At 45.2% G+C, this 11,940-nt stretch overlaps 2 protein-coding genes across 2 annotated transcripts in view; one reads left to right on the plus strand and one right to left on the minus strand.

Annotated features, from left to right (window-relative positions):
* Positions 1 to 6,499, minus strand: part of SRR (serine racemase) — a 15,370-nt gene extending 8,871 nt beyond the window's left edge. Inside the window, exon 1 of the mRNA XM_007454197.1 lies at positions 6,404 to 6,499. Coding sequence (XP_007454259.1) covers positions 6,404 to 6,414 — 11 coding nt within the window. The 5' untranslated portion in view covers positions 6,415 to 6,499. The remainder of the gene's footprint in view (positions 1 to 6,403) is intronic.
* The window catches only part of SMG6 (SMG6 nonsense mediated mRNA decay factor), a 242,306-nt gene continuing 235,129 nt past the window's right edge, over positions 4,764 to 11,940 (plus strand). The window contains exons 1-4 of the mRNA XM_007454196.1: positions 4,764 to 5,000; positions 7,605 to 9,339; positions 9,893 to 10,085; positions 10,528 to 10,638. Coding sequence (XP_007454258.1) covers positions 4,913 to 5,000; positions 7,605 to 9,339; positions 9,893 to 10,085; positions 10,528 to 10,638 — 2,127 coding nt within the window. The 5' untranslated portion in view covers positions 4,764 to 4,912. The remainder of the gene's footprint in view (positions 5,001 to 7,604; positions 9,340 to 9,892; positions 10,086 to 10,527; positions 10,639 to 11,940) is intronic.

An 11,940-nucleotide genomic window follows, 5' to 3' on the forward strand; every position in this document is an offset into this window, starting at 1 on the left:
GGGAAAGAGATTGGCATTTTCCAGGAATTAAAAGGTCAATGTATCTGAAAATGTGATCAATGGGAAATGTGATAAGAGATAAGGAGAGTGAAGTTGGCAGAGTCTAGGTCATAAGGGACCATGACTCATGGAATTTTTTTTTGGCCGCACCTCACAGCATGCAGAACTTCCCAGACCAGGGATTGAACCCACGCCCCCCCCCCCCCCCCCAGTGGAATCTTAACCAATGGACCACCAGGGAAGTCCATGGATTTTTTTTTAAGAGCAATAAAATGCCATTGGACTTGTTACCAGGGGAGGGGGCGGGGAGGGATAAATTGGGAGATTGGGACTGACATCACTATATATAAAATAGATAACTAATAAGGACCTACTGTATAGCAGAGAACGCTACTCAATACTCTGTAATGACCTATATGGGAAAGAATCTAAAAAAGAGTTCACTTTGCTGTACAGTGGAAACTAACACAACATTGTAAATCAACTATACTCCAATAAAAGTTTTTTTAAAAATGCCATTGGAGAATTCTGAGCAGGTGACATGTTAGAATCCATGTTTACAGAAAATCACTTGCTACATTGCAATGAATGAAAAGGAAAGAGAGAAGAGTGGATTCAAGGTGTCCAGTTATGAAGTATTACAGTTGTCCACACGAAAAACAGGGGGGCTTGGATGGTGAAAGTGGAGGTAGAAAAAAATAATCATTCAAGATACATTTTGGAAAAACAAACCCATAAAAAATGGGCGAAGGACTTGAATAGACATTTCTCCAAAAAAGATATACAAAGGGCCAACAAGCACATGAAAAGATGCTCAACATCTCTAATCATTAGAGAAATGCAAATCAAAACCACAGTGAGATACCACCTTATGCCTATTAGGATGGCTACTATTTAAAAAAACCCCAAACTGGGAAAATAACAGGTGTTGGCAGGATGTAGAAAAACCGGGGTCCTTCTGCACTGTTGGTAGAAATGTAAAATGGTGCAGTTGCTGTGGAAAACAGTGTGGTAGTTCCTCAAAAAATTAAACAGTATTACCATATGATCCAGCAATTCCACTTCTGGTTATATACCTAAAAGAATTCAATGAAGGTCTCAAAGACATATTTGTACACCTATGTTCATAGCAGCATTATTTGCAATAGCCAAAAGGTGGAAGCAACCCACGTATCCAGCGACAGATAAATGGATAAACAAAATGTGATATATACATACAACGAAATATTAGTTACCCTTAAAAAAGGAAATTCTGACATGTGCTATAATATGGATGAATCCTGGGGATATTATGCCAATTGGAATAAGCCAGGCACAAAAAGATGAATACCATATGGTTATACTTATGTGAGGTACCTAGAGTAGTCAAATCCATAGAAAGTAGAACGGTGATTGTAAGAGGCTGTGGGGAGGAGAGGGCAATGGGAAGCTGTTGTTCAATGGGTGCAGTTTCAGTTTTGCAAGATGAAAAGAGTTCTGGAGATTGGTTGTACAACAATGTGAATGTACTTAACACTACTGTACACTTAAAAATGGTCATGATGGTATATTTCATGTTACGTATATTTTACCACAATTAAAAAACACACACGCACATACATTTTGGAGATTATAATTAGTTAGACCTCTTGGTTACGAGTGATAGAACCCCAATTTTAACTGGCTTAGGCACAAGAGGGAGGTGATGAGAATTTACTGGCTCATGGAATCCAAGGGAGAGTTGAACCATGGGAAGGGCAGGAACATGGCACATCAGGAACAACTGGAACTAGGGACTTTGAGATTTTCCAGGACTTTCTCATTGTTTCTCACCTCTGCTGCTTTCTGCATGTCGGCTTCATTCTTTTCACTGCAGACCAGCTGGTTCCGCATGGCAGGACACATGGCTGCCGACAGCTCCTGTGTTTACATTTTACGGCTTCCAAACTGGAGAGGGATTTTCTTTTTCTCTTAGTCTCAGTTAAAAAAAATTCTGGGTAGGGACTCTGATTGGCCCATCTAGGCCCAGGACCAGTGGCCAAGGGTGTGAGGTCATTTAAGACAATACTATGCAATAGAAATACTTACAGAAACATGAAACAATGATTTCTATAACACAATATCAAATATGTACATTTAAAACACATACATATATAAAACAATACTATATTATTATTCAAAGATACATGTATATCCAAGGACATGTATCAAACACATTAGAGTGGCTACTGAAGGAAGAGGGAAGGAACATGACTGGGAATTGGAATGAAGGAAAAAAAGATAAAATGAGAAAGGCCTTGTTGATGATAATGTGAGCTGAACAGCAGGACTGCCTCAAATCTCTGCACCTGAGGGAAAAATAGGAGCAAATGAAGGGAGTAAAAGAGGAAATAAAGGAGAAAAGGAAATAGACAGAAAAAGGAAAAGAGAAAGTACTTCTGAGTGAGAGTAAGGGACAGTTTTCAAGATGAAAGGAAGGTGAAAATGTTGAGGTGATGAACTCCATATGTCACCACTACAGATATAGAAGAGACATATCCTGATATTGGATTGAATGTGGGGACTGAGGGAGAGGGAGGTGTCAAGGATAACTGTTGGGTTTTGACTTAGATGGTGGTATAATTTACTGAGATATAAGGCTGGCAAAGAAACAAATATTTTAGGGGAAAATCAGAGATTTGATGACCTATGAAGCATTTGGTAGGATATCTTGAATTTTCAAAATTTTTTGCCAGAAATGTGTCTATTTTAATGTCTATTTCTGAAGAATGAGTGCTTCAATTTATCAAGTGCTGTTCTTTTTTCTTTATTATTTCTGATTTTATCTTTATTTCTTCCTTCTATTTTTATTTTCTTTTTCTACCCTTATTGAATACGTAGCTTATTAATTTTCATTCTTTTTATTTATTTATTTATTTATTTGGGCACGCTGTGCAGCTTGTGGGATCTTAGTTCCCCAACCAGGGATCGAACCCGGGCCCTTGGCAGTGAGAGCTTGGAGTCCTAACCACTGGACTGCCAGGGAATTCCCAAGATAACCATTTAAAAAAGTTCGGTATGTATTCTTCCACATCTTTTTTGATGTATTTATATAGAAATTTACATATGCAATAAGTGGTTTTGCTGCACTCAGACAGAACCATACTCTATGTCTTGTTCTGCAATTGGCTTAAAAAATTAACAATGTATCTTGAATATATCAGCACATATTTTAATTCTTTAAACTCAGCTTTCATTGTGATACAGGTCTAAATATGGTTGTCTTTTCACTTATTTCTACCTGGTATTTCATGAACCCTTTAAATCTGAGGGTTGAATTTAAGTCTTAAATCTACATTTTCCATCAACTTAGTAAATTTTCTTCTATTATATATTTGATTATTGCCCCTCCTCAGTCAGTTCTGTTATCACCTTCTGGACTCATATTTGATTATTAGTTTTCTGGATCCATTCTCCATATCTCATACCTTTACCTCTCAATAGTTTCTATCTATTATATTTTTCCTCTGAGTTCTCATAAAAGTTTTTGAGCTGGTTTAACTTTTGGCATACCTCATCTGCAGCTCACTGATACTGCTGTATTAATTTGGCAATGGTGTTTTTCCTCTCTAAGAAAGTTTCCTTCAGATTATTTTTCCATTAAAAAAAAACTGTTGCAATGTCCTCGTCAATTTCACTATGAAAACAAATTAGTTTTAAACATTTTTTTCTTATTTCTTTCATATCTGTTTTAAAGATTGCCATTTGCTCTGACCACTCCAATCACTCCCCTTCTTTTGCTATCTACTGACTTTCTCCATCTGTTGAGAACTTCGTGGAGGCGAAGCGTCTGCCCCCTAATAGGAATTGAATGAGTTGTCAGAGATTGTTTAAATCTTTTAAGCCCAGTCTAAGGAATAATCGGTAGCTATTCTTTGATGGTGTAGAGGTCCAATAGGTTGTGTGGGACTGGGAAGGAGCTCAAGAGGTGGAGGGAAGAAGCCTTGCAAGAGGAGGGAGTTCCACCACAGTTCTGAACACGGGGCTCATGAACAAACAGGTAAAGTACCAGTCTTCAGATCCAGTTACATTTTAAAGATGACAAAAAAAAAATCAACCTGAGATCCAGGAAAGTCAAGTAATTTTTCCCAGAATCCACAGTGCTACAGAAATTCCCAAATCGACTCATAACACCTCTTGACTTATTTCCACACAACCCCTTCCCTCAGCAAGAGCCATCTATACTGTATTAAAAAAAAAAAGTCACGAAGTTTGGGATGTAGATTGCCATAAAGGAAAAGACTTTTGAGTCTCTGGTAATTATCGATTGTGTCACCCTGGGCATTTGCTACGGTTCTCTGGGATTCAGTTTCCTCATCTTAAAAAAAAAAAAAAAAAAAGAAAGAAAAAAAAGGGGCATAATACTAACTATCCTACAAGATCTTGAAGGTCGCAAAGTAAAAGCCTGGGGCAGTAGTCCGGGCCTGTGGCGGGAGACCCTGGCCTAAGATGAGTGGAAAGGGCCGGACGGTGGAGGCCCCCGTCAACCCGAGCCCCAGGCTGGTACCGGTGTCCTCGAAGGACACCACGGCAGCAAGAGCAGCCACCGCAGCGAACGCCCACCTTGCCTGGCCTGGCTCGGCCGGGCCAGACCTCACCTCACCTCCCAGGCGCCGCGCCTCCAACTCCAGCCTCAGCGTACCTTCCCGGCCACACCTCTGCGCACGCGCGGTGCCCGCCTGCCCCGCCCAGGCTCGCGGCCCGCCTCTTCCCGACCGAACGTGCGTTCGGCGCTTTTCCTCCCAGTGCGGCCACCGTCGTTTGGGGAGGAGGGCAGGAGGGGGCGGGGAAAAGGGTGGGAGGTGGATGAGCGCGCGCGCCGCCCGTCCGTCGTGGTTTCCTGGCTGCGCGCGGCGCTGGTGGAGTAGCTGCAGCTGCAGCAGCAGCCGCGAAGATGGCGGAGGGGTTGGAGCGTGTCCGGATCTCCGCGTCGGAGCTGCGAGGGATCCTGGCCACTCTGGCTCCGCAGGCCGGGAACAGAGGTGAGTCGCGCCGCCCAGCTCCTGGGCCGGGCCTGCCCGCCCCGCCTCCCTCTCCTCCTCTGCCTCCTCCCCGCTCAGTTCGTGGTGCTCCAGAGCCCCCGCCCCTTCCCCCAACAGTGGGGGCGGGGGCCGAGGGCGGTCCCTCCCCGCTCTACCAGCCAGAAAGCCGGTGTGGGCTCGGGCTCTGCAAGCTCTGGCCCCTCCGGGAGAGCGCAGCCCGGGTTCCTTCCCCCGCCCCCTTTCTAACGGCGAAGGTGACTGCTCCCCATTGCCCCAGACCTCTCACAGGATTCCCAGCCGTCAGGGGACGCGGAAAGGAGTGGGCTCCGGGGTCTGGTGGAGGCCCCCGGGGTGTATGGTTCCCCGAGGAGTCATCCGCAGGCCTGCCCCGTCGTTTCTTTAGTGTTGGAAGGAGCTGGGAACATCGAGGAGGAAGGTTCAACAGCTTGGGACTTCTTTGCTGAACTTTTCCCCCGTAAGTGAGGCTTCTGAAGGCTGCGCCACCGGAGGGATCCAGGACCTCAGAGAGCTGACTCTACTCTGGTTTGGCTTTGGCATGTGTGGGAGCAGTTTTTATCAGGGAGAATGTTCAACTTGCAAGTTAAAGTCTCCAGCCACACCAGGAAAGCACCAAGGAAGATTCTGGTGCCTCACCTCTCTTTGGTTAGGCAGTGGAGTCGTGTAGAATGGTAGTTATATTCCTGCAGGCTTGTGGCAGAAGTCTGAAATTGGTTTTCATGGGTCACGTGCACTGGATTATTCAGGTTGTTTTCTCCCTCCTCTCTGGAAAGTGGTAATGGCTCTTCCCACCCGACCCCGCAGCTTGCACAGGCTGCTGAGGGTGAGCTGTTCTGGAGTTAACTGCTTTACGTTTGTTCGTAGTGGATGAGGCAGTCTTTTAGACTTCACAAAATACTGAAGCAGTATCTTAAACTTAAGGGTTTTGTGGGGTTTTTTTTTTTTTTTTTTTTGGCGGTACGCGGGCCTCTCACTGCTGTGGCCTCTCCCGTCGCGGAGCACAGGCTCCGGACGCGCAGGCTCAGCGGCCACGGCTCACGGGCCCAGCCGCTCCGCGGCATGTGGGATCCTCCCGGACCGGGGCATGAACCCGTGTCCCCTGCATCGGCAGGTGGACTCTCAACCACTGCGCCACCAGGGAAGCCCTGTGGTTTTGTTTTTTTTCCAATTTCGTTACACCCATGGGTGTAAATGCTGGAGCGTGTGATCCCTGTTATGAGCTTGTTTGCATTTGTGTTTATAGGATTTTCTATAACTTTCCATTTTGAGTGTACTCTGTAATCTCACTAATTTCTGTTTCTTCCCCACTGAACAGTTTAGTGGCTATTTACAGTAGACTCTCCCCTTAACAGATAAACGTAACAGGTAAAAAAATTGATGCTTGCTTATCTGTCATTCTGTAAGTTCCTGGAGCCTGGAGAGTGGTTTCTAAAGTCCTGTTCTCTTATTCTTGAGTGCCCCAGTCGTTGGTATTTTGAGAGTGTGTCACAATACTTCTGTCATCCTCCAGGGAAAGCTCCTTTATGGAGCTTTTTTCTTCTCATATAACATCATCATAGTAGCAGTTAGTCTCAGTATTCTAATGATGACAGTCTGAGCAGTATTTCCTTGGAAGGACCCTGCTGGCTGCTGTTAGAGAGTTGGTGAGCATGAGTGGAGTTGAAAAATGTGAAAGGAACTGCTTCCTGTTTGCTTCAACAGGAGGTATGTGATTGGATGGTTGAAATGCTAAAGAAGAGGATTGTCCTGGCCAAGTTCAGTGACTATAGAGTTGCAAATTTTTTCTCCAGAGATGTCCAGAACTGTGGATTGGTATGCATACTCCTCTTTTTCTCTGCCCTTCCCCCCCCCACACCGCCCCCGACCCCGACCCCTTAGTATGTTAAAAGGACTCAGCCACACTGGAAAAATGTTAGAGGCAGAAGAAGAGACCAAGATGGAGCTGAGGGCTCTATAGCAGAGAATAGTCCAATGCAGAACTGGTTAGAGATCTTTTATTCTATCAATGATTAGGTAGTTTGGGGTCTTGTGGATCCGAATATGATTTGGGTAACAAGAGAATGTAGGTTTTATTCCTTGTTTCCCCAACTCAGGTGTAGGTAGCTCCAACACAGTTAAGTTCTTAGTTTTGCCAGTTGCTGAACAAATATTGTAAACCTAGTAGAATTTCTGTTTCTGCAGAAATTTCCTTCCTTGTCCATCAGTATTAACATATCAATGTGTAATTCTTGCTTGACTTTTTTTTTTAAATGTTTATTTTTTGGTTGCATCAGGTCTTAGTTGTGGCATGTGGGGTCTCTTGTTGCGGCGTGTGGGCTCTTTGTTGCAGTGTGTGTGGGCTTCTCTCTAGTTGTGGCACTCAGGCTCATTAGTTGTGGCACGTGGGCCTAGTTGCCCTGCGGCACGTGGAATCTTAGTTCCCTGACCAGGGATCGAACCCGTGTCCCCTGCACTGGCAGGTGGATACCTAACCACAGGACCACCAGGGAAGTCCCTCTTGCTTGACTTTTAATGACAATTCCTTTTCCTTTCCTTCCCCTTTATTATTCTACCTCTTCCTCCCCAACACTCTCTCCAACATCACAGAAAACATGAAGGAGCCCAGGCAGCGCAAAGATAACAGGCGCCCAGATCTGGAAATCTATAAGCCTGGTCTTTCCCGACTAAGGAACAGACCTAAAATCAAGGAACCCTCTGGAGGTCACGAATTTAAGGATGAAATTGTTAATGACAGAGATTCTTCTGCTGTTGGAAGTGGTACACAGCTCATTAAAGATGTCTGCAAAGACAGCCCACAGCAAAATGGTCCTGTAGACCCAGAAAATACTCGGGCACAGGAGTCTTTTCCTAGGACTGTTGGACAAGAGGATCGAAGCCTAAGAATTATCAAGAGAACAAAGAAACCTGACATGCAGATCTATCAGCCTGGAAGGCGTTTGCAGACTGTTACCAAAGAATCGACCAGCAGGGTGGATGAGGAAGAAATCGTCAACCAGGTAGAACAACTGAGAGTAGAGGAAGATGCATGTAGGGGAAATGTGAAAGAGGAGGTTGTGAACAAGCCAGACAAAGAGGAGGCAGAAAAGAGCCTAAGTGGTGACAGAATAAGGGCTGCAAAGGGGGAAAAAGGAAAGAGGGTTGAAAAAGGGGAGGGCGTGAAGAAGGTGAGTGATGACCCAGCTCAGGGGAAGCCAGGTTCTGTGAAGCGCTACTCCCGCTCAGACAAACGAAGGAACCGCTACCGCACTTGCAGTACCAGCTCAGCGGGTAGCAACAACAGTGCCGAGGGGACCGGCCTGACTGATAATGGAAGTCGCCGCCGCCGCCAAGATCGGACCAAGGAGAGGCCACGACTGAAGAAACAAGTATCTATGTCCTCAACTGACTCCTTGGATGAGGACAGAATCGATGAGTCTGATGCGCCACAGAGGAGCTCAGAAAGGAAGAAACATTTAGAAAGAAGCTGGTCTGGCTGTGGGGAGGGAGAGCAGAAAAGCAGCGGTAAAGAAAATCGAGGCACTCTTCACGTTACTTTCGATGCAGAAACCATGAACAAAGATTCCCCCATGGTGAGGTCAGCCAGGGAGGATTCGGATAGGTTAAAGTCAGACAAAGGCTCGAGCAGTGTGGGCAAAGGCTCTGAGAAGCAGGAGTCCAAAAACCTGAGACAAGAACTTCGGGGTCGTGGCCGTGGCATTCTGATTCTGCCTGCCCATACCACCCTGTCTGTCAATTCAGCCGGTTCTCCAGAGTCTACGCCTTTGGGACCTCGGCTTTTATTTGGATCTGGTAGTAAGGGATCTCGGAGTTGGGGCCGAGGAGGCACCACTCGGCGATTGTGGGACCCAAACAATCCTGATCAGAAACCTGCTCTAAAGAGCCAGACACCGCAGCTGCATTTCTTGGACACTGATGATGAAGTCAGCCCTACCTCTTGGGGTGACTCACGCCAGGCCCAAGCGTCTTACTATAAGTTTCAAAACTCAGACAACCCTTATTATTACCCCCGGACACCAGGCCCCGCCTCCCAGTATCCTTATACAGGCTATAGCCCTCTGCAGTACCCGGTGGGCCCTACAAACGGTGTGTACCCAGCGCCTTACTACCCAGGCTACCCAACCCCATCAGGACAGTATGTCTGTAGCCCCCTCCCTGCCAGCACCATGAGTCCTGAGGAGATGGAGCAACACATGAGGAACATGCAGCAACAGGAACTACATCGGCTTCTCCGGGTGGCTGACAACCAAGAGCTGCAGCTCAGCAACCTGCTCTCCAGGGACCGCATCAGTCCTGAGGGCCTGGAGAAGATGGCTCAGCTCAGGTATGGTGGGTTCCATCCTGGCTAGAGGGGAATGGGGATAAGCTGGAGGTGTGCAGGCCCCCATGGCTGAGGAAGGTAGAAACCTTTTAGGTAAGCTGCCGGGTGTTATCTCTTTCTCACATTGATTTTTGTAAGGGAAGGGGAGTTGGAAAAAACAGAACAGAAAATTTTGTTTCTAGTCCTAGAAATGATTATATTTCCCACTTTTTCTTTAAGAAGAAAAAAATCTTTTAAGAGAACATGGAATCTGGATATGGAAAAGGAAAGACTTTCTAAAGTGCCAAGAAATGAACAACATGTAACTTGTGGTGAAGATTTTACTTTGGCTGTTAAATTTAGGTGGAGGCATATGGGGAAGAACTACTTTCCTAGACATAACTGTCTTTAGAATGACATTCTGCTGTGCAGAATGGAAACTAGAGTGAGTACTATACCTGGTGGCATTTTGGATTTCCTGCCAAGGAAGGTGTTTGATTTGTAGGAACCTCAGATCTTGGGTCTAGCCTTTCCTGTGGTGTATTTGGAGCTAGAAGTTGCATGTATTTTATTCCAGAGCTGAACTGCTGCAGCTATATGAGCGCTGTATTCTATTAGATATCGAGTTCTCTGATAATCAGAATGTGGATCAGATCCTGTGGAAGAATGCTTTCTATCAGGTGATTGAGAAGTTCAGGCAGCTTCTCAAGGATCCGAATGTTGAGAACCCAGAACAGATTCGGAACAGACTTTTGGAGCTCTTGGATGAGGTAAACCATCATCTTTATGTCCTAGAATAAAGACTTCAACATCCTTTAGTTGTGATGGGTTTTTACCACCCAAAATACTATGTTTTATAACAACGTTGACAACAAACTGTATGCTCTTTTCTTGGGTTTAGGCCTACCCTATGTCTGTTACTTCTTCTGGCAATTGGAGTTAGTTTTGAGTTTGGAAGCTTTCTGAATGTCTTAAGTGGAGAGAGAGAGAGAGAGAGAGAGAGAGAGTTTTCATATCTTTAAAACCATGGAAAGGCTTATGCTATCAATTTGTCTTGTGCTTAGTTGGTGGCCACTAAATACTGTATATGCCTCCTTTTACATCAGATGGCTGAGCATTAACAAAACTGTGAAAGGGTCACTTGCCCCACTTTCTGGGTAGATTGGATCGGAACAGGCTGATTCGGCTGATTCTTATTTTTTCTCTTTATAGGGTAGTGACTTCTTTGATAGTTTGCTTCAGAAGCTGCAGGTTACTTACAAGTTCAAACTGGAGGACTACATGGATGGTCTTGCGATTCGCAGCAAGCCATTACGAAAGACAGTAAGCCAGCTTCTTTATCTTAAATTTATTCACTCACTTAGTAAGCATTTATCTGGTGTTAGTTATGTGCTAGGCACTATGCTAGGTGTTGAGCATACAAGAATGAAAAATACAGCCCTGTGGGGGAACAGACCAATTAAACCAACAACTATAACGTAATATCATGAGTACTACAGCAGTGGCATATATAGAGTATTGAAGGGGCATGGAAGGAATTGAATCTGCTTTAGACTGGTGAGGGGGGGGTGTCAAGGAAAGTTTCTTAGAGACTGTCAAGTTGAGTTTTGAAACATGACTAGGAGTGGAAGGGGCAGTTTTGATACAGGGCACAGTGAGAGACTCATACCTTGCTGGAAAAGTATAAGAGGTCAGCATGCTGTTGTCTGTAATGTGGATTGGGCTGTTGGAGGAGGTAAAGCTGATGAAGTAGGAAGGGATGGATCATAATCTCTTACATGCCATGCTGAAGAGTTTGGATTTTTTCCTGAAAGCAGTGAGAAGCTATTGATCGATTTCCAACAAATGGATAGCATAGATTTGTTCTTGGAACCAGTCACTCTGGGAAATGGATGAGTTCGGGCAAGAGTAGAAGTAGGAGGGTCAGGTGTGGGCCTGAACTGAGGTAGAGGTGGTGGAGGTGGAGAAGAGGAGACAGATTGGAAAGATATAAAGGAGTAGAATTGAGTTGCTGGCTGGTTAGGTGTGAATGATGAGATTGGAGGCATGAGAAGACCAGATCATCTCCCATTTTGTGCCCTAGGAGAGAGGCTGGGAAGGAAGAGATTAGTTTTGGATCAGCTTAGGTCGAGGAGCTTGAAAATGAACAAATGAATGTTATGGTGTGTCTGGAGCTCAGGAGAAAGAGCTGGGCTGGTGATAGAGATTCAGAAGTCATCAATGTGTAGGTGATAGTTGAAGCAGAAGCTGGGAAACTAGGAAAGCTAGCCAGAGAGCAGGGGGTCAGATTTTTAAGGTGGTGGTGGGTAAAATTGTCAAGTGCTGTAAAATCCTCAAATGTTAAGATTACTAAAAACTGTCCATTGGATTGGATGACCTTATGAGTTATATTAGTTGGAGAGGATGGAGACCAGATTGTAGTGAGTGAGAAGTGGGGCAGCAGATATAATGAGAGGGTAACTTAGACTGTTCTTTTAAGAAGGCTGTGAAGGCAAGAAGGGAAGATAGTAGTCAAAAGACGTAGTGTTGGGCTTCCCTGGTGGTGCAGTGGTTCAGAGTCCGCCTGCCGATGCAGGGGATGTGGGTTTGTGCCCCGGTCTGGGAGGATCCCGCGTGCCGTGGAGC

The sequence above is a fragment of the Lipotes vexillifer genome, unplaced genomic scaffold, assembly GCF_000442215.2.
Source record: "Lipotes vexillifer unplaced genomic scaffold, Lipotes_vexillifer_v1.1 scaffold680, whole genome shotgun sequence".
NCBI lineage: Eukaryota > Metazoa > Chordata > Mammalia > Artiodactyla > Lipotidae > Lipotes > Lipotes vexillifer.